Source organism: Dermacentor andersoni, chromosome 7 (assembly GCF_023375885.2).
Source record: "Dermacentor andersoni chromosome 7, qqDerAnde1_hic_scaffold, whole genome shotgun sequence".
Taxonomy (NCBI): domain Eukaryota; kingdom Metazoa; phylum Arthropoda; class Arachnida; order Ixodida; family Ixodidae; genus Dermacentor; species Dermacentor andersoni.
In genome coordinates, this window is record NC_092820.1 from 39,176,397 (window position 1) to 39,200,046 (window position 23,650).

Here is a 23,650-nt window from a genome sequence, read left to right on the forward strand (position 1 = left end):
TTTTTTTTAATCCGGTGGAAAATTGCGCGGCACCGGGATTCGAACCACGGACCTCTTGCACGCGAGGCGGGTGTTCTACCTCTACGCCACCGCTGCACACTGATAACTTCTGATAACTGATAACTTTATGTTCTGTTCTGATAACTTTATGATAATACAGTCAAATTGATCGTATCTTGATGGTACCTAAAAGCATACTTTGCCTGTAGTCGTGATGCCCCAGGAGCCCCAGAAGGCGTAATGGGTTGGTTGGTTCTTTGGCATATTTATTTATTTATTTATTTATTAGTATTACCTTCAGGGCCAGAGGCATTACAGAGGGGAGTGGAAGATACGGAAAAAGACACTATACAGGTTTTTCTTTTGCTAATACAATGTTAGCTAAAACGATGAGATAATTGCGGGAAGCAACAAAAATTCAAGCAATTGACCGATAACAAATATAATTACATAGTTGGTTAGTTACATTGCAATACACGTGTGTTTAAAACATTATGAAACTGGGAATATTGAACAGTGGACGTGACTGCTCCAGGAAGGTGGTTCCAGTCCTGTGAGGTGCGGAGTACAAATGATTGATAACATGTTTGCATTAAGCACGACATTATTCCCACCTTTTGTGCATGATCGAAACGAGGGGAAATGTATGATGGAGGAAGAATAAGGTCGTTGTGTAGGGCGGGACTGTAGTATATCTTGTGGAAGAGACATAGGCGAGAAAACTTGCGGCGACAGGCGAGTGACGCAAGCTGTAGGAACTCTTTCATTAAAGTAATACTGGCAGTATGACTGTAGTTTCCTAGAATGAAGCGGACAGAGTTATTTTGGACAAGCTCAAGGGCAGAGGTTAATATAGCAGTTCTGGGGTCCCAGATTGAAGAGGCATATTCGAGTTTACTTCGGACTAAAGATTTGTAAAAGAGGAGTTTTAAAGAAACAGCAGCAGATGAAAAATTGCGCCGGATGTAACCTAACAAGGGCTTTGCATTGCTAATTTTTTTGCTAATATGAAGAGACCAAGAAGGACAGGAAGTTATGTGCACACCCAAGTAGCAATAGGATGTTACGGATTCGAGAGCGGAATTCTCGAGCAAGTAGGAAATGGGGCAAGAAGTTGTACGAGAGATACATTTTGTAGTGTTGAGTTCCATCAGCCAGACTTTACACCAGTTAGATATACAGTCGATATCGTTTTGAAGGATCGCAACATCATTTTGGTCAATAATTTCTCGGAAGACTACACAATCGTCGGCGAATAAGTGAATGTTAGAGGTCACGCATTGCGGCAAATCATTAATATAAATGAGAAACAGGAGATGGCAGAGCACTGAACCTTGGGGCACGCCAGAATGAACTGGCTTCAACGGGGAATTGTAAGTGTTAGCAGACACGAATTGTGAGCGTCCGGTTAGAAAATATTCGATCCAGAAGAGAAGTTTCCTATCAATGTTCAATTTGCCTAATTTAAAGAGAAGTAAACTTTGGCAAACCTTTTCAAAGGCTCTTGCGAAATCTAGGAAGACACAGTCAGCTATAGAACGACGATCAATAATTGTATGTAGCTTGTGTGTAAAGGAGGCCAACTGTGTTTCGCAGGAAAGAGATCGGCGGAAACAATGTTGAGCCTTCGAAAAGAAGGAGTTGGCATCAAGGAAATTAACAATGTTTGTGTAAAGAACATGTTCGAGGATTTTTCACGGGATACTAGTTAGTGAAATCGGGTGGTAGTTCAGGGGTGAATTTTTACTTCCAGATTTATGAACTGGAACCACCTTTCCGACTTTCCAGTCGGATGGCAGTGTGGATTCATCAATTGATTGTTGGAATATTTTGGATAGCATAATACTAGAATATATTTTGGTACTTTTTAAGAATTTCGCATTGATAAGGTCATTTCCTGGGCTTGGGGACACTTTCTATGATTCGATAATTTTTTCGATGCCAAGGGGTTGTATAATTACTGGATACCTTGTTAGAGAATCAAAACACTGCACGTTGGGAAGTGTTGTAGACGAGGTTATAACAAAATTACGGCAAAATACATCATTTAATACCACAGAGCAGTCGGCAACTGGAATCGCATCAACAGAAGAGTCAAGTAACGTGATTTCGCTATTACGGTCGGGGTGAATGGTTCGCCAAAACTTTTTTGGGTCATTACTGAGCATAGCAGGCAGAGTATTTTGTAGGAAATTATTACGACAACATTTCAATGTGCAGACGTAAGCATTATTCGCTTTCACATATGCATCCCACCGCTGCTCGCAGGGAGAATGCTTGGCAGAGCGATAGAGCCGCTTTTTTTGGTTACAAAGTCGTTTTAAATTCGAGTTATACCAAAGAGCTGTTGTATGCGAAGAAATAGTGCGCATAGGTACGTGCTTGTACCGCAAACTAGACATTAAAGTGCGGCCAGCCGCATCAAAAGTTGTCTGTGGAAGAGGTAAAGAAACAAGATTTTCTGCTTAGTTACACCGACTGGATAATTCAAATTTAGCATTTTTATGTTACTTTCAAGTACACATCTACCAAGGAGAGTGTCAGCTTGGCAAGCAGTCACAATTTTTCACAAGCACACGCAATATAAAGCTGTTGCTATAGTATGCGTAGAGGTCACTCAAGGCTGAGTTGCTAACGTCAAGCGACGACCTTGAAGGCTGTCTGAGTTCCCTGTCTGTCCGGAGTTCCGGAGTTCTGTCGAGAACAACTTGTGGGTAGGTTTCTACTACATTGCTTTAAGGTCAATAAGGGGTAGATATAATTGTCTTCGATGCAGATCCTTCTTATTCGTTTCGCTTGTCCGATAAATATTCTCCGCCTGCAGTGTCGAGGCTGATGACTGTTGTAGTCAAAATATTGCTGGCTGTCCGTATGCTTCCAGTCTTTCATTTTCTATTGAGACCGTCGTGTCAAAGAAGTGGATTTGACCAGGAGAAGGTTAGCAGTAAACCTATACTCGGCTAAAAGAGCTTGAATTGGCTAATTAGCTCGGTTAACGTGCTTGTGCCGCGTTCCCTTGTTATAAATATGTCGTCAACGTAACTCTCATAGGTGTGGGGTTTTAAAAGGCAAACTTTTAAAATGCCCATTTCAAGCTGCTCCATGAACATGTTCGCCTATGTGGGAGCGAATGATGTTCCCATGCTAGTGCCGAAAGTTTGCACGTAGTGAATAGAATCGAATTTGAAATAGTTGAGCGTGAGAACTAACCTAAGGCATGACAGGTTAACTTCAGAAGCCTGCGCTTGAGGATTGACTGCGAGAAATTTAAATACGGCTTCAATTCCTTTACCGATGGGTATGTTGGTGCAAAAGCCAGAAATATCCAAAGTAGCTAGAATAACGCGGTAGGAAAGGATTTGGTCGGCGTTTATGACATCGATATTTCGAAGTAAGAGCGGCGTGTTTTGAATAAAAGATGGGATGGTAGTGGAAATGTTTGACAGGTGGTGATTTATGAATTTATATAGTAACTCGGTAGGTTTGTTGTTATTAGACATTATAGGCCGACCTGGGATTTCTGCTCTAAATATTTCTTCTATAGGAGCCTTCTGTATTTTAGGAAGAAGATAAAAGCGGCGTGCTCAATAGTTCTTGCTCATCGTGAAGCGATATTCAGATTGTGTGATTACTTGCCCGGACAGGAGGTCTGCTGTTGTGTTTCGCACAATATTGCTGTAGTCTGAGGTTGGGTTAGAGGCCGGATTTCTGCAATGGGTGTGGTGACTTGGTTTCGAGGCCTCGTTCTCGTACTTTCCTGTAGGCCAGATTACGATACTGCTGCCTTTGTCTGCTGGTTTTATTGCAATATCATTTCTTTGTGCGAGTTCTTTAAGGATTTCGTGCAGTGCGGCTGGTAAATGTTTGCGTTTCGGCAATGCTGCGTTGACTCTAGAATTCTTTTGACATAGACTTTACGTATAAATGAAAGTCCGGGCACTGTTCGGCTTCCGGTGTCCACGTGATCACGTGATAGGTGGTCTAAGAGAGTCTCTATTCTGCTTTCCTACGTCTGGTCTATCGAAAATGAACTTGATGCGCGTGGGTCTTAAAAGCTCTGGTATACCCTTGCGGAGTTCGTGTTCGTTTACTGTGTTCCTCGTGGGACAAGACGTTAGCCACGGCTCAGGAGATCAACTTTATCGGGCCTTATGCTCTGGGATATGCCTACTACAGTGCTCCAGTGCCCTGGATACTCGCTTGTAGGAGTTTTTGTGTAGCTATGTGCCGTAGGGGCTACATTTGTTTTCTTGGGTGGATAGGCAGCTCTACTAATGGTCTAAGAGAGTCTCTAATCTGCTTTCCTACGTCTGGCCTATCGAAAATGAACTTGATGCGCGTGGGTCTTAAAAGCTCTGGTATAACCTTGCGGAGTTCGAGTTCGTTTACTGTGTTCCTCGTGGGACAAGACGTTAGCCACGGCTCAGGAGATCAACTTTATCGGGCCTTATGCTCTGGGATATGCCTACTACAGTGCTCCAGTGCCCTGGATACTCGCTTGTATGACTTTTTGTGTAGCTATGTGCCGTAGGGGCTACATTTGTTTTCTTGGGTGGATAGGCAGCTCTACTAATGGTCTAAGAGAGTCTCTATTCTGCTTTCCTACGTCTGGCCTATCGAAAATGAAGTTGATGCGCGTGGGTCTTAAAAGCTCTGGTATACCCTTGCGGAGTTCGTGTTCGTTTACTGTGTTCCTCGTGGGACAAAACGTTAGCCACGGCTCAGGAGATCAACTTTATCAGGCCTTATGCTCTGGGATATGCCTACTACAGTGCTCCAGTGCCCTGGATACTCGCTTGTAGGACTTTTTGTGTAACTATGTGCTGTAGGGGCTACATTTGGTTTCTTGGGTGGATAGGCAGCTCTACTAATGGTCTAAGAGAGTCTCTATTCTGCTTTCCTACGTCTGTTCTATCGAAAATTAACTTGATGCGCGTGGGTCTTAAAAGCTCTGGTATACCCTTGCGGAGTTCGTGTTCGTTTACTGTGTTCCTCGTGGGACAAAACGTTAGCCACGTCTCAGGAGATCAACTTTATCGGGCCTTATGCTCTGGGATATGCCTACTACAGTGCTCCAGTGCCCTGGATACTCGCTTGTAGTACTTTTTGTGTAGCTATGTGCTGTAGGGGCTACATTTGTTTTCTTGGGTAGATAGGCAGCTCTACTACCTTTGTGCTGGTGTTTGTCTACTAGGTTTTCCTTCCTAGCTTCAACTCATTATCGAAGTACTCTTTTTTTTGGTTGATTAGTAATTATCGTAAGTTGTTCATTGCAGTGTTCTTCGAGAATATAAATTAAAGAAAACGATACATATTCTAGGACGGCACTCCACTTCAGCAAGAGCCTGGTGGGAAAAGAGCCGAGGCCACTTCCAACCACAACTGTAATACCTTATGGTATTTTCCTCTTTTTAATGAAGCTAGTGTCAGCTTTGAGGGGAAATCTCTAATTTCTATATTTGACAGCGTGCTTACGGGAGTGGCGGAAAGAGCGAGCTTTGTTGTTGCGTGTGCTATCCGTAGTGCGCGGTAGTAATTTCTGTTAGGTTCGGGCAGAGCTCTGGGCCGAAGCATCTTTAGGTGGTGTCTTTTTACGCTATATTCTCTTGTCCACGCCTGCACCAATGTCTGTCTGTGTATCTGTGTGCTTATTAATGTATGGAGCTGTTTTCGTGAAGGCTTCGCGGGTGGTTCTGGGATTCCGCATGAGCGCGTGTTGTTCAGGTGGTGTTGGTTCCGCCTCCACCGTCTTTGTAGATGATTCTTGGGTTCTGCGTTTGATGGAACGTACATACGAGCTGGTGTTGAAGATTTCAGGCGTGTGTTTCTGTGTTGTAGCTAACTGGGGTGGGGTGGCTTTACTGGTGGCATTGGTTGCGTCGATTAAAATGAGTTCGTGAAACTGTACTTGATGATGTTAGCAATTGCTTTTGGCGCCCAGGTCCAGCACCTAGGTCCTCTGCTTCCCTTGCCTGTATACCGTTTCCGAGGATTGGGAAACAGGCCCCGTACATCTGCTAGCCACAGAGTTAGTATACTTTGCTAGCTGCCTCGTGCGCTGTGCCAATGCCGTTGCGCGCCCGTGGTCTTCTTTTAATGTGACGTATCCTCCGAGTCAAGTCGCTTTCCTGTATCTCGTGGGCTCAACTGGCTGAGCCTCGGTGTGTTCTACCTGCGCTCAAAGAAGAGCGCAAAGGGCTGGCCAAGCTGAAGTCGCAGTTGTAAAATCTGGTGATTGCATTCTACCATTTAACAGTAGCTCAAGTGGTAATTTTGCTCTCATCGTGGAGAGGACTTTAACATTTCTTTTTGTCAAAGACCGTTTGTCCCAATTCGCTGGTATTGAAAAGGTAATCAACTCTCTCAAAGTGTCTTCTGCTTGTTTAGATAGCATCAGCAAAAATTTTATAAAAACTAAGAAATGGTAAGCTCCTTTCTTCAGTAAAAGTTTCAACAATCATTCTATCATGGTTCCTTACCTTCGGCCTGGAAGATTGGGAAGGTGGTTCCTTTTCATAAATCTGGTAACACGTTCTGTCCGCTTCGCTACCGTCCAATTTCATTAACAAGAATTTCCTTCTAAAATTATGGGGCATATACTGTATTCTAACACATTTAACTTCTCAGATTGAAATAATCTCTTCACCAATGCTCAATACGGTTTCCACTCATCCTACTGACGTGACACAAGCCTATACTTTTCACACATTGATATTACGCCGTGCCGGATAGAAGTTACCAAGCTGTGTGCATGTATCTAGGGTTCGCCAAGCTATTCGATAAAGTCTTATGGTCAGAGTCTCAGCAACAAGCCTAGATCATAAACTACGAAAATTGATAGAATATTTTCTTACCAATTGACTTCAGTGAGTCACGATGAGCGGTTGCGATTCTTAACCAACATTTTCCATCTGTGTACCTCATGACTTAATTTTAAGTATATTCTTTTTTGAATATATATGTATGATTTAACAAGTTGTCTTTCTTCTAATTCTCACCTTTACGCGGACGATTGCATTTACACCGAAGCATTAGAATTGAGTACGGTGAACATATATTACAATAAGACTTATTTTCTATATTGCGTTGGTGCGACAAGTGGCCTATGTAATTAAACATTGATGATGTCAAATTAATGCATCTTTGGTCGCACAAACGAACTATGCCCGGTTTATAAGCCTAAAGGTACTACGCTTGAACAATTTTCGTGATATCGGTATCTCGGAATTGATATAACATCTCATCTGCATAAAAAACTGACATCACCGTAATAATTATTAAGGCAAATCGAATGCTAATATCCATACATTGAAATTTCAGTAAATCTCCTGCAAAACTAAAAATAGCTTTTTTGTAAAACCTTTCTGTGCCCAGATTTAGAATATGTCGCTGTTGTTTGTGATCCTGAACATGATAACCCTATTAAGGCACCTAAACTGATGAAGAACAACATCACTCGTTTCATACTAGTCAGTTGGTTCCGTATTTATTTATTTATTTACTTATTTAAATATACCTTACAGGCCCCTAGAGACATTGCATGAGGAGGAAAGTACACTCAAATTTTATAATATACAATAATTTGATTGGTATCTTGCAGAGCGTTCTTGCGTTAGACCGGACTTTCTCCGGCGAAATTCATTGTGGATATCAAAGACAGAATCAATATCCTCCGATGCCTTCGCTTGCTACGTTGATTTACGCAATGATTGCTGAAAAGTAACCGCATGGGCTTGTGGGGGATATACTGTATTAGAGTGACTGGTGCGGGCAATGCGATGTGCTTTTTTTGTGTACGGGTTGTCAAAAGGCAAGGAATGGAAGAATTTATGAAAAAGGTTAAGACGGGCTATTCTCCGGCGTGAGGCTAGAGAGGGTAGGTTTATTTCAGCTTTTGGTGCCGAGATGCTTGAATTGTATGAATAAGTTGACAGGATAAATCGTGTCGCGCGGTTCTGAACTGATTCGAGGGCTTCAATAAGGTTATTGAGGTGGGGGTCAAAAATAGCTTCGGCATACTCAAGCTTGGGCCGCACAAAAGTTAGAAAAGCAAATTGTTTAATAGAGGGAGGAGCGAGGAAAAGGTTACGGCGTAGATAGCCTAGAGTACGATTAGCAGAGTTTATTATGTGGTTAACATGACAGGTCCAAGTTAAGTCACGCGAGATGTACACACCAAGATATTTGAATGAGTCTGTTGTTGCAATCTGCGTGTTATTGATGCTCGGCATACCTCAGCATGCATCGCCCCTAGTAAACTTCCGAAAACTTGCATGGCTGCCTGCTGATAAGTCTTCGTGGAGGGAATACAATAAGCGGTGACTTGAAGCTTTAATAATGAAATGACACTGACTGTACCTCTTCACCTCTTTCAATTGGTGACGTATTGGTTCCAAAAATTGCATCAACTACGTTTTACCCCTCGAGATGTAGTCGCGCTTCCATCGCACGACAATAATTGATGTCGCATATCACTAGCTTGTAATCGCATTGCAGCCTCGCCTTCAGGCCTTGTAAATTAACCTTGGCGAAAGAATGCCGCAGAGTGGGAGGAGGAACAAAAACGTGGGTTCAGAGGGGAGGCTGAAGCACAGCGCGCCAAGCGTCAGGTAGATCCTGCTATGCGACAGCCAGATGTTGAGGAAAAATGGTGCAAGCATAATGCACATGGCGGATTACCGTGAGAAGCAGCTGAGATAAAGCAAAAGAAACGGAAAGAGGAGGCTTGCTATTGTTTAATGCGAACGTACTTTCGTCTGATCAACCAAATAATCGAAAAAAAAAAATTTCAAATTAATTTGTGGACCACTGCAGATATTGCGGCTGACAGTCACGCATCATATTTCTGATTTCCCGTATTATGACTGAAGAACAGAAGAAAACAATTACGCGAGACATAATGTGACGAAGACTGCTGACTGAAATATTTGAGGACACAATAACTGTTTTTTCCAGCATCAGCCGCGCCCTAATATAAAAGTGAAAGAATACTTTTTAAAGATAATTTTATCCAATAATATAGACAATAAGCACAGAAAGATGTTTTACCGGTCCCAAAAAATGAGGGTGAGATAGGCAGGATGCGTGTCATACCTTAGTGCTGTACCAGCTTTTTTTTTTTTTTTTTGCGAATTGGTTGAATATCGCTGGGGTACCCGGCACAGTGAAAAGCGGCACAAATTTCTGTGGTCTTAATTTGGTGTTGTTTGACGCAAGAACACCGTTTTAGGAATTCAAGGATATGCCGATTTACTTGTAAACAAGGAAAAAGCTTACCGTAAATTTGTGCGCGAGGCCAATAGCACCCAGATGCGCAAACAACAAGTATGCTCACATTAAAGCGAATCTATTTTGGCAGGAAAGCGTCATCGGATATGCCCGAATAGATCAACAAAGGCACAATAACAAGCAAACGAATTATTTTTATATAATTTATCTATTTTGTTATAGTATACTGCTGTCCTTAAGGACCATGCATGTGGGAAATTGTTTGTACAATTGCGCAGTTTTTGGCACCAATGAAGCGGCACGGCACACAAGCACACAAACTGGATAATATTGTCACGTGGTCGTGACGTCAAAGAGCACAGTAACCAAACTGTGAAAGGCAAAAGCTAGCTTTTATTGGGCGAACCTGTGCCCACAAAACAGGCTACATTTAAAGCACAACGAGAGCGGCGAACACAGTCGGCGATCGTCGTAAATCTGATCAGCGGGTCAAGTGCGCCGGCTTTTCTAGAGCAGTCGTCGAATGTTCCAGACTAATCGTTTGGACCCGCGTGCCTTCCACAAAGTTCTACACCATTCGCGTTACGCGATGAAATCAGATAACACTAGGTTCGGCGACAACAGACAGCCGGGTAGAAGCATCGATAACTTTCCAGAAACGTCGGATACATGCAGGCGCGTCCCTCGCTGTGCGATTACAGTTGTTAAGCGGCGAAACGTGGTCGCCCGATAAATTTAAGTACACGTGTCAATACAAAGCAAACATATTAGTGTAACTAGAACCACTAAAGCAAACCAGTGCAACTTGCCCAGAGAAAAAAATACCGCTCATAGGAAGGTAAAAAAATAAATACAGCTCACGATCGAGTTCAATACACATAACAGCAGGAAGATGCAAAAATAAAGGAACTCTCCCCCGAAAAACATCTGGTGTACAAATTCAACATATTGCAAATTATGAAATAACAGTGCATCAATAAAAGGTGTAGAATCCAACAAATTGAAAACGCTAAAATACTAATAAATCAAGTAGCGCCTTTTCAGAAGCACTTGCACATTCTGATGAAACCAATTTGTCAGGCAGGTAATTCCAATCAGTAGCAGTTCGCAGAAGAAATGAGTACTTGAAAAGGTTTGTGCGCGTTTGATACGGAAGTAGACTGTAACGATGCCGATTTCGCGACATGCGAGACAAGAAGGGCTGAATATATGTGCGGGCATTCACATGCAGTTTCTTGTGATAAAGCAAAAATAAAAATTTCAGTCTCGCTATTCTCCTTCGGGGCCGTAATGTTAGCATCATATTTACCAGCATTATGAATGGCGGTAAATCTGTTTATAATTGGTAAATATAAAGTGTACTGCCCGCCGCTGGATCATATCGAGCCTATGCTTGTCCTTTTAATAGTGGTGATACCGAACTATGCTCGCCTGTCCAACTTCAAGCAAAGCAAAGTTTTGTTGGCAACAAGTTTTGCATGGGATGGTGTTTCTTTTTTATTTTGTGTCTAAGTAAGCCAAGTTTCTGAGTAGCTGTTGTAGAAATGTTTTCAATGTGGGAGGACCACTTAATGTTGTCAGTGATTGTCAATCCCAAATATTTGTATTCAGTGGCTTCTGTTACGGTGTTGATATTAATTTTATACGTCAATAAAGCATTTTTTTCATTTACTAGTTAGGCGTAGCAACACAGTTTCCTCCGAGTTCCAGGACACAGACGATCTTGTGCACCATTCGTGAATTTTCGCTAGGCTGCAGTTCAATAAAATCTGGTCGTCTCGGGATGTCACTTTTTTGCAAATCAAACAATAATCAGCTAACAACCTAATTTGAGCATCAGGGCACACAGCAGTAGTAATATCGTTCACACACATGAGAAAAAGAATGGGTCCCAAGACGCTTGCTTGAGGCACGCGAGACGTAACTGTCAAACGCGTGGACGAGTACCCATCGACATCCACAAACTACGTTTGGTTGGCCCACCACTGTTTGATCCAATTGATAATAAAAGACGGTAGGTCAAATATGTGAAGTTATTAAGAAGTTCACTAGCGCATACACGATCAAAAGCTTTGCTGAAATTGAAAAAGACTAGGTCAATCTGTCCGGCCGAATCAAGGGTTGAAGCGACTTCATGAATCGCAGTAGCAAGCTTTGTGATTGTTAAAAAGTTATAGCGATCTCAACGCTGGTGATTAGATATAGATATATTACGTTCAAGGAATTCGGTTATGAAATGTACGAGAATGTGTTCAAGTATTTTGCCGCACGATGAAGTCAGGAATATTGGGCGAAACTTTTCTTTTCGTAGGCGCTCTACTTATTTCGTGCACTGCCACTACAGGTAAATAAAAAGAGCAATTTTGAGTTGAATTCAATGGTAAATTGCACGAATTCGCACTAATGCAAAGTAATGAAAAACAGGTAATAATAGGAGAGGGAGCTTAAGAACCCACAAAGGAAGTAATAAAAAAAGCCCCAGGTTGGCCTACTATCACGAATTTTGTGTGTTTGCTCGAGCGTAGTTTAATCGTTGTTACATTATGACTATATTGAGTATAAACAGAAACCAAAGAGCTCGTCTACCCACTCTTTATAAATTAGCTAGCCTTTGTTGGCTCGAATATAAAGCAATGCTTTGAAATCCTCTGCGTAACACAAATATCCTGGCGCTGCTGTTTTAGAGCGAAATTTAAAAGAGTGGAAGCTTGATCTTCCTTTTTTCTTCTACAGAATATCTGTAATGCTCGTTACTTTCAGAAATGAAGAGATATATAAACTCAAGGCGTTCTGTACTAGTATAAATAGACGAGTTTCCCCTTTATCGACACTTATAGGGCAAACGTGTGTGCAGGCTTCTCATGCACATCTAAGTGTCTTTCTATCATTCTGCAGAAGCGACGGTTTGTTTAAGTAAGCAGCACAAAAAGTAATAGATATGGAACGGTTCTAGTGTGAGGTTTGCGGTTTCGCCCTCATACCAGTGAATAATGACACAAGCACTGATGCTTGGGTTGTAACAGCAGTACTCGGCACGCACAACTAATTTCTACGAACGCACGCCGCGAAAAGGCATCTTGAGCCCCGATCCTGGCCTGAAATCTGGGGCACTTGGCACATTTAATGGCTGGCGCTCTCTCTCGGTGGCCCACTACTCGGCGTTCCATAACTTTTATGGGCAGCATGGTTAATAATCCAATCTCTCGGAAAAACGCAGTTACCTACTATTGCTTGATTGATATATAAGCAAATACTTAAAGCAAACCTTATTCGGCAGAATTTTCATTATATGAGAATGAAGGTTTAGGTTTCTCGGCCGATTGATAACTTTGATGTGTCACCGAATAAAATGAGAACACTGCGCAAGAATAAAGAGTTTACTACGACCTAGATTATATCGACCAAAGATGCTCGCAAATAAGTTGTTCCCGGGTATTTAAAATAAAGCCTTTTTCATACCTACGTCTGTATTTAAGAGTGAGAAAGCTTCAATCTATTCCATTGCAATGCCCTTGCGGTTACGAAGCGCCGATCGCAGGACACTGAAAAAGGGCGCAGACGTATGCCGCAATTCGTGACACGATCTTGTGGGAGTAATTGTTCCATGATGTGCGCATCAGCCGGATTGGGTGCTTTAATTAGGGCCCTCACTACGTGAACGTGTTCTCTCTATGTGCCCCAGTGCCGGACAGAGACAGCTGGTGTGTCTGGCAAGGGCCCTGCTGCGAAAACCGCGGATTCTGGTCCTGGACGAAGCCACGTCGCACATGGACGGCGACACGGACAGGCTGATACAGAGGACATTGCGAGAGGGCTTCAGCGAGTGCACGATGCTCACCATCGCGCATAGACTGGACACCGTGCTTGACCACGACAAGTATGCAGCGCTGACCCTACACGTCTTATTGCTCACAATAGGTCGCAATAGATAGCAAGGAAGCACGTAGGTAAAAAAAATACGTGGTATTTTGCATAAGTCGGGCAAAAAAGTGAAAAATCTACGTGTGCGTGACGAGAATTCAACCAACTTAGTTTTGTTTGCTGTCCTCTTTAGCATCTTATAGTGTTTCGTAGTATGTGCTGAGATACTAAATAACGAATGTTAATTATACATATTGAAAGCATTGATTTAAATGCAAAATCATCAATGTAGGGGTGGTCGAGCACTAATGAGAAAGAGCCAATTTTTTTTCCTCAGATGATAGCTGCCGAGATATAAATATTTTTGGGATGCAAATCAAGCGTACAAGGTTTCGAAATTTATTACTTGACTACGCGTTCACGAGCAGCGACATTAGTGCCCTGAAACATGCTACCAACGATACATCGACACTGTGTGGCGTTCTCAGTCAGTTCTCAGTGTGGCGTTCTCTGTTCACACTCAGTCCGTGATCAGTTGCACGGTCCCGACTGGGAAACCAAGACACCATAGTTAATTGTAACCGAATTCATTGTCCCGGATTATACAGAGCCGTTGCTGTGCTATTGTCAGCAGCAACGGAAACGCCGCGCCACTGTATTGGGATGACGTGATCGGTCAACGCGCTAGGGCTTGTCTACTGCTGCTACGACAGCATTGACATCGCTTGATGGTCCTCACAGCACGTGACGTTGGTGGAGAGTGATTGAGAACTCGCTGAACCTAATGCGTTTTTCTAACGTTTAAAACACCACTGAGCAACCCGAAGCAACCATTATTGACTTAGCATAAGAGAGTTGCAAGTACAATTCGAGCAAAATTTAGTAATTGTATGCAACTCGTTCGGGGTTCTTCACAAAAGGGTATAATCTGCCTAATAATGCTTAGAACGTGGTTAACATACTGTCGCGTGTATAGAACAACTTAGGATATGTAGGTACGAACAGCGAACGTTCACAGAGACGTAAGACAGCCCATTGAGGCTGTGTAAACTTTTTGTTGTCTTCAGGACCGTCGTCGTTCACTTACCCTCGTCGTAACACAACCGCCGGTAAAAAAAGAGCGATGCCGGTGCGTCAAAACGGACCATCAGGTGGAGCATGGTAAGGTTTTGGGCAGGCGACATGAAAGACATCAAGTGAAGGAGGAGAGATGACACAGCTGACATCGGTCACTTGACGTAGGACGCTGGAGCGGCCTGTGTAGCAAGGAAGGTGTTTTTTCGAAGGACCCGAATCGACAGGAAAGGGACCAAATTATCACAAGAGAAGCTGGTGAAAAGCGTACGTCATGGTGCCGTTGATTGCAAACCCGCTTTTGATTTTCTTGTTATGGCAACCAACAAGTACGGGCAAGCTGCCTCGCGTGGTCAGCATGGGCAAGGGCCTCGCGGGCATACTTGCTCCTAGAGGCACTAGCAGAGGGAAGTACAGCCTCCAAGGGCAATGCAGGGTCGCGACCGAAAAAAACTGGTAAAACGCCGAACAATCGGCATTTCGTGTCGTGAAGAATTGTAAGCAAACGTGACGACGAGTAGTGCAATGACCCAGTTACGCTGGTCTGGCAAAAGGTACTTAGACAGCATGTCGATGATGGTTCAATCGCTCAATCAGGCCATTGGTCTGAGGATGGTACGGCGCAATGAACATGTACTCGGTTCAGGAAGACCTCAAAATGTCGGCAATGACTAGGTGGAGGATCGTACGACCACAGTCGTACTATTCCGTGGGACACCATGCACTAAAATGGTGTTGCGGACGGGTGAATCCGCGACGTCACTTGCAGAGGGAATCGGAAGCGCTCGGGTAATGGCATAGCGCTTGGCGTAATACTGGGGCGCATGAATCCACCTGATGCTGGAGTTAGACTCGCGAAAAATACCCAGCAGATATAACACTATTCGCAAGAATGGCTAAGTTGTGATGCCGAGGGACTCAAGAGCCCCAGTAGGAAGGTATCGCTGGTTTTTTCGATGCTGATAGCGCTCGCACGCCGCAACGTATCGGCTTACATATACGGGAATGGTCGGGCCAATCAAAGCGACGGCGGACACGGTCGTAGCTTGGAGTTAAAGTAAGATGGCCTGCAAGTGGTGAGTAATGAAGCTCATGGAGAATGACTGAACGAAGGTGTCGTTGACGACACAGAGAAGTGCAGGACCAAGGACGTGAAAATGACGCTGGTACAAAACGTCACCGTTGAGCAGGAACGACCCTATGAATGGGTAAGTAGGCTTCGATTCAACTCGCTCATTGAAGGTCCGTAAAGTTCCGTCACGGCTTTGTTGATTTTCTGTGTTCAGAAGCTGGTTGCTGGAGAGGACACAGGCGGAAGCACCCGTGTCATTGGCGTCGTACGTGTCTGCGGGGTGACGGTGCAAGCAGTGTGCTGGCGCCCCAACATGTAGATCATCCGAGTCTCCCTGTGGAGACATTAAGTGGTGAAAGTCAACACAGAGTGTGATAGTCGGTAACAATACAAAAGGACTAGCCATATGGGCAGGGACAGAATTTCAAAACCGCCCATACAAAAGTCACAAACGGTCTCTCAATAACAGAGTAGCTTTACTCCAAAGCTGGCAAAAGGCGGCTGGCGCCCGAAATAACCAGGTTACGACCATGCTAAACTTTCGCCCAAACAGTACCAATTGCAGGGCCACTTGCATGGTTGCGCATCTGTCCTCATCATCATCATCAGCCCATTTTATGTCCACTGCCGGAGGAAGTCCTCTACTCGCGATCTCTAATTACCCCTGTCCTGCGCCGACCGATTCAATCTAGCACCCGAAAATTTCATAATTTCGTCGCACCACCTAGGGTTACGTCGCCCTCTACTGCGCTCCCCTTCTCTTGGTACCCATTATGTCACCCTAATGGTCCAACGTTTATCTACTCTACGCATTACATGACCTGCCCAGTGTCATTTATTTTCTCTTCATGTCAATTAGAATGTCCTATTTACCGTTTGCCCTCTGATCCAAACCGATCTCTTCCTGTCTCTTAAAGTTATGGTTAGCATTCTCTATTCCATCGCTCTTTGTGCAGTCCTTAACTTGTTCTCCAGCTTCTTTGTCAGTCTCCAAGTCTCTGCCCCGTATGCCAGCACCAGTGGACTGCCCTGATTGTATACCTTCCTTTTCAATGATAATGGTAAGCTTCCGGTCAGGAGCTCGCGGTGTCTGCCGTATGTGATCCAACCCATTTTTATTCTTCGTTCTTACGGTCCGGGTTCCCGGTGATTAGCCGACCTAGGTAAATGCAGTCCTTCACATACTCTAGAGGCGATCCTGAATTCTTGTTCCCTTGCCCGTTATCCTTCACAATCTTTGTCTTCTGCATATTAATCTTCAGCCCCACAATTACACTGTCCCCGGTAATGTCCTCCATCATTTGTTGTAACTCGTAGGTATCTTCCTAGTTTTCTTGTGTAGAATTAGAGCGGCTGTGGAATATGTGCAGATATGTTCCAAGGTATTTACGTAAGCGGTCTGTACTCCTTGATTACGCAATGCTTCTATGACTGCTGGTACTTCTACTAAATGAAATGACCTTTTTTATTCTATGAAAGCCACATTGAGAGGCTCATGGTACTCTGCGTATTTCTCGATAACCTGAGTAATGACAATAATGACGATAACCTGAATAATGAATCCCTTCCTGAAGCCCGCCTGTTCCCTGGGTTGAGTAAAGTCTAGTGTTGCCTTTATCCTATTGGAGATTATTTTGGTAAATATTTTATATAATACTGGCAGTAACCTAACAGGCCAATAATTTCTCAGTTCTTTAATGTCTACCTTTTTGAGGATTAGTATAATGTTTGAATTCTTCCAGTATTCTGGGACTCTTGCAGTTGATAGACGCTTCGTAGAAAGAATCACCAGTTTTCCAAGCAATATGTCTCCTACTATCTCTAAATAAACCGACTGTTATTCTATCTTCTCCTGCCGCTTTTCCCCGTTTCATGTCCTGCAAGGCCCTTCTGACCTCATCACTAGTTTTACGAGGAGTTTCTGTATCCTGTTCGTTATCGCTTTGAATGGAGTTCTCCTGAGTCCACTTGGTACCTTACAGGTCAGTACAGAATTATTCCGCTTCATTTATTATACCTTCGAGATTGCTGATGATATTACGCTGCTTATCTTTCAATGCATACATGTTGGTTTGTCCTTTGCTAAGTTTCCTTCTCACTGATTTCAGGCTGCGCCCATTTTTGACGGCTTCCTCAGTCTTTCTCCCGTTATAATTTCAAATATCCCTTACTTTCGCCCTGTTGATCAGTCTTGACAGTTCCACGAATTCTATCTTATCCCTTGAATTGGACACTTTCATGCTTTTTCCTTTCTTTATTAAGTCCTTTGTTACTTGGGAGAGCATGCCTACTAGTTGCCTTGGTGCCTTGGTGCCTTGCCTCCTACTTCAGTTGCTGCCACTGAAGCCATCCTCATTACGGTTTCATGCATTACCTGTATGTCCTCATCATCATCTCTCTGTTCTAACGCTGCAAATTTGTTTGCAAATGCCAGCCTAAATTTCACTGCTTTTCTCCTTACTGCCTCTAAGTTGACCTGTTTCTTCTTGACCAATTTTATTCTTTCTCTCTTCAAATTGAGTTGAATCCTAGCCGTCACTAACCTATGGTCACAGCACTTTACCCTACCTATCATTTCTACATACTGCACTATACAGGGATCGGCAGAACGTATGAAGTCAATTTATTCCTTGTTTCACCAATAAGACTTTTCCAGGTCCACTTCCTGTTGCTACGTTTCCTGAAAAAGGGGTTCATTATACTCAGCTTATTCCTTTCTCCGAATTTTACCAGTACCTCTCATCAAGCGTTTCTAGAATCGACGCGATAGGTGCCAATTTTTTGTTCACCCACCAGCTTTTTTCCCACTTTTGTATTGAATTCACCCGTTACTACTGTATACCGTGTTTGAACTTTCCTCATCGCTAATTCAACATCTTCATAAAACTGATCTAATTGCTCACTGTCGTGACTGGATGCTGCAGCGTAGGCTTGTACTACCTTTACTCTATACCTCTTAAGTTTGATTACGACTATTGCTACCCTCTCATAAAAGCTGGAAAATTCGTCAATGTTGCCCGTTATGTCCTTATGGATTAAGAATCCCACTCCGTATTGCTTTTTATCAGGGAGACCTTTATAGCATATTACATGGCTGTTATTCAGCAAGTATAAGCCTCGCTAGTTCTTCTAATCTCACAAAGGCCGATGATATCCCAAAGAATGTCTCATAGTTCCTCAAACAGTACACCTACGCTATCCTAACTCGACAGAGTTCGGCAATTAAAGTTGACAGCGTCAGTTTCCATTGGCGGCTTGTCCGGGTCCAGATATAATTAGCACCCTCTGATGCGTTAAAGGTGTGACCGCCGCATTGGACAGCTGTCCTGGATCTGCTGGGGACTGAGGGCCGTGAGTTAACTGTAGATATCATTGGGCAGGTTGTGGTCAAATACTGCACCAGGGAGGCCAATTCCTGTTCTGGTGAGGCAGTGTCTTTGTTAAAGCTTTGTGCCATTCTAATTTGGTTGTGTCTGGATTAGTACAGCTCCACTCGCTCTCGACATATTTCGCCATTGTCAGACGCCACGCCAAGCCTGCAGCTGAAGAGTCGAAGTGGCCGAGTACCGGTGGGGTGTCGAGTAAAGTTGTGAGACAAGAGAAGGCGGTAGCTTGAGAGGAACCCTACGAAATCGGTACACATGTTTTCAGAGGTGTGTGAGATGCCTTGCTAAGGTGGCTACTTTTAACAAAGGGAAAGAAACAGCAAAGTCCCACGACGTTGCCGACATGTCAGTTTTATGAGGCACAGGAAAGTCTTTGACGGCACGAATTATTTCCGGTTCATGTCGGATTCCAGAAGCATCAACTAGATGTCCATGTACACGATCGTCCACTTCCAATTTGAACACGGCTCCGGGCGGCGGCGAGGCCGGCGCTCCGCGGAGCGCAACTCGTGGCCGCCCGGAGCCGTGTTCAAATTGGAAGGGGACGACCGTGTACAGTTATCTGATGATGGCGAAAATTGTATTTTTTAATTGAGCTGCAGGTAAGCCTTTCAAAAAATACCAGGAATGGCTAAGAGTCGTTGATGGTGTGCGCTGATGGTAGGTGAGAATACTGTAACGCCATTGAGTAATCGTACATAAGTCGAGCATTTAAAGTCTTAAATAGTTCATCATGTGATCGAAGGTGGCCGAAGTCACAGTTTCGCCCGAAAGGGCGTAACCCTAAATTAATATTGTCCGTTCGTTATTACAGAAGTTCTCTTTTGACGATCGAAAACACAAGAATATAACAATACACTGACAGAAGGTCCATAGAGAACCCACCGTGGTTGCTTAGTTTCTATGGTGTAGGGATGCTAAGCACGAGGTCGCGGGATCAAACCCCGGCCACGGCAGCCGCATTTTTATGGGGGCAAAATGGTAACACACCCATGTATTAGATTTAGGGGCACGTTAAAGAACCCCAGGTGGGCCAAATTTTCGGGGTCCCTCACTACGGCTTGTCTCATCATGAGAAAATGGTTTTGGCGCGTAAAACCCAATAATACTTTTAAGGTCGATTGATGGATGGCTGTGCACCATAGAGACAACCAACGGCGTCATGTATAAGGGGCAGTGGGTAGACATTCTTCTTTGTGATGTGATTGAAGTGGCGATAGTAGACGCATAATGTCCACGTGCTGTCCTTCTTTTTCACTAAGGCAAATGGTGACTTGACGATGACTCAGTATTGTTTGGTAGCATCTTGTCCATTTCTACCTTGATTGCTTGCCACTCCAACGCTGAAACTCGCTAAGTAGTCTGTGCATTGACTGAGCATCTCCGGTCTCGATACGGTGTTTCACAAAAGTTGTGTGGTCCAAGGACCGCCTATTTAGGTCAAAAATATCTCTATAATATATAAAAAGTGACTGAGAGCTTTAGCTTCACCAGGCAAGATATCTGGAGTAATAGGTTTCGCAAAGGCCTTGTTAGAATAGATGGCAGACTTGCAAGGCTCACGAGAGTCATCGACGGCAAACGTCTCAATGCAGCGGTCCGTTAAGGAAGAGGGAGAGAAAGAGACGCAAGGCAAGGAAAGGCAGGGTGTTAACCAGTTTAGGTACCGACTGGCTGTCCTATGCTGCGAAAAGGATAACTGGAATAAGAGATAAAAAAAAAGAAACAACTGTAAAAATAAGTTACAGTTTCACCCGAGAGCGAAGCATCGGTAGTGATAGGAAATTATTGGATAGCTATACAAAGTAAGGTTAGTATTTTTATCGGCCGCATAAACTTGTAAACAAAGGCAGACTAACTAAATTGTCATTATAACGCCACGCTCGCAAAAGCAAACATGAACACATCTTACTCGATGGTCATGGAAATTTCCTGACGAATCTCTGGTGTTAGGGAACGCGGAAGCTGCAGCGAACGAGGTGGCCTGTGTACTATTTATCACTTCAAAGCAAACTGTGCGCTGAGCACACACAACATGCACAAAGCCACGAGCCGTCAACGCTCCTGGACTCTAACCTCTAGCAGATCGCTCTCAAGATACGACCGGGCGACCGCGTAAAGTAGCTACATACACAGTTGCAGCGGGAGTAGAACGACGCCTCTCTCTCTTCCCCCTCCCCTTCTGCCTCTCTATGTTGGTTGCCTCGCGCACGACGGAGGCTGGTGCACTTCCTCCCCTCTTTTGTCTCGTTCGCGCGGGCGAGATTGAGCCGCGATTGTCGACTCCTCTCGCACGCCTTCACTCACACATACAGCGTAGGGCGCACGGCGATGGTGTCAGCACCTTTGGACTTTCTATGGGACCTCACGGCGACGCCGATGGCGGAAATACGCATGTTGGGCTATCGGAATAATAAGGGAAAAAATCGACACAATAACGCGATAGTACGCTCTACGACTTTCAAAGTACATCGCACTATTCACAAGCCCTTAAGAATTCGAGCAGAGCGCTTAAGGTGTTCAGTGCCGAAACAAGTCGGGAACAATGTCCTACAACTTTTTACTCTGTGAAGGGGCGATCGTGTAGTTTTTTGAATGCCGTCGTGAGCAATTTCCATGACACATTCATCACTTTTCACGGACATTGATCAGTTAAAGAACTGATTGTGGCTAGTAATATTCCCGTTGGCGGCACTTGCACTGTGAAGCCACAATTCACCACCGGAAAGCAAGTGCAGTTGTGGGTGACCGTTGGTACGGTATGAGGGACTGTGACGTAGTGCGAGAAAGCAGCGGCAGTAATTGATGCAAAGTAATTTCCTTCTTGAACTCGCATGAGCCAGTTAGATATACGTCAGGACGTGCGGTGGCACATGAAGAAAGTCAGTCAGGCTTGCGCGAATCTCGGGTGGCGCAATCAATGAGCAGAAAATACTCAGAGATGATATCAAACCGGCGGCATTGCCTTATGACGGCGTCGGCAGAGAAAGGTTGCTAAAAAGCAGGAAATTGCATGAGTCATCCGCAATTCCTTTGAGGATATGTCATACTTTGTCGGACACTGCCATAGACGTGTCCGTTTTGCGACAAGGGGCGAGAACGTCTTGAACGTGGGAGATGTATGACTCGGTAGCACTGTGGGCGCGGAAAGGAAGCTGCTTTTTTCTGGCTAGCTGCCGACCAGAGGTATTGCCAAAAAGGTTGGACAGCTTCTGCTTGAACAGCTCCGAATTATTAAGTTCCTCTTCATGTATTCGGAGCCGAAAACGCGGAGTTGTTGCAACGTTGAAAATAGAATAAGCTCAAATCATAGTGGGGTCCCACCTGTTCCCCTTACTGACACGTTCGTGCATGCGTAGCCATTCTTCTACGTGCGGACCATCACGACCAGAAAATCAGCCGGGGTCATCGGGATGTGGAAGCGCAACCTATTGCTAGCGCTAGGCAGCATCGAATATCGCGACCTTGGATACTTTCTTAGATAGTCTTTGGGTATATCGCATCTTTATCATGATAAGTATGGCATGATATGTATCAATATCTCTTTTTCCGATACATAAAAGAATGAATCGTGTATCTTAAGGTACAAGACACTGCTATCGCAACATTAGCGTGCGAAACTAAAAATACTGGCTGAATTCCACTTCTTAAGCTGTTACTGATGCCACAACGCCAAAAGAATATAACTAAACGCAGCGACATTATTTTTTATTTCCGTCAGAGCCCTCTAGCGAGGGCAGGCGATGAGATCAGGATGGTATAAGTAGAATATGAAAGGTCATCGCAGCTTTATGTGCTCTCTGTATGCATGATGCGTCAGCAAATGTTGCTCCCAGTGTTAGTGATGCTGTACACGTGTCCGGTAATTCGATACTGCGTAAACTGTAATACGTTTTCGGTAAAACGATAAAACTCAACAGCGGTGTTTGCACCATGGTGAAAATGCTTCTTATCGACATTCTTGTAATGAGATTGCGACCCGCTAGTTGGTTGGGAAGCAGAGCAGTGACTCCCATTAATTAGAAAAGCGACAAGGAAAGACCGCTGACAGCGCAGCGTATAAAGAGCTTTCATGTTAATCAGCTACAGCAACCCCAATGTACTGTTTCGGAATGAAAATATCATACTTTGAGCTAGAGAGACAAAGATATTGAGATACTGGCAGACATTTCATTCAAGTGAAACAGAGCTGGTCGGAATTAACAAATTTCCAAGCAAACATATTTTTGCGTGCGCGCTTGCTGTTGCATTAGAAAGATCTGTACTAAGATATTCACGAATGTGTCGAACTATGTCATGTCACAAACGAACAGTATTGTATCGGATACACCAGTTGCGGTAGTATCTTCTATATGTATCTCAAATAGTTGTTCCCCGATTATCTTGCGTTGCATCAAATTCAAGTTCAAGTTTATTCATCAACGATGTCAGTTTTACGAAGAATCGTATGCAAATTTAGCACTACACAGGGACTCCCAAAGTTAGAAACTGTCAGGGCGACTCCCATACATGAACAAAAAAAAAACGAAAAGAACGATACCATTGGAAAGTATTTTTGCCCAGCCCTGCGTACCGGGTCTGGATAGCAGACGGTGCAACGCAGCTCCGTTGCTGCGAAGAGGATGGGGACCCCGTACGTCCACCAAATGTCACTTTAGATAAAGTGGAGATAAATGGTTTTCAAACGTACCTACGATATTTGAAACATAACGGGAAAAGAAGCCCTTAATGTAATGGGGTTTTCATAAGTTATTACCGGTAATAAATATATTTCTTCAAACGGATGGCACCTATGGATAAACTAGGGATGAGTTACCCGTAAGAGAGTAAAATTAAAAAGAGCTGATGCTCAGAACCGAAATGCGCAAATAATAAATGTAACGCGATTCTTACCGGATGATTCGTAACTTCACACCTGGACATTTTAATGAATCGTTATTATTGTGCAGGCATGGTCAGATTTGGTTGTTTTATAGTAAGTGAACCGCAAAGCCGGTTTACGAAGACCATATTTATTTGTCAGGAGTTT

At 43.9% G+C, this 23,650-nt stretch overlaps 1 protein-coding gene across 1 annotated transcript in view; it reads left to right on the forward strand.

The window, feature by feature from the left end:
• The window catches only part of LOC140219556 (ATP-binding cassette subfamily C member 4-like), a 56,735-nt gene that overhangs the window by 32,379 nt on the left and 706 nt on the right, over positions 1-23,650 (forward strand). Inside the window, exon 4 of the mRNA XM_072289448.1 lies at positions 12,911-13,105. Within this exon, the coding sequence (XP_072145549.1) occupies positions 12,911-13,105 (195 nt within the window). The remainder of the gene's footprint in view (positions 1-12,910; positions 13,106-23,650) is intronic.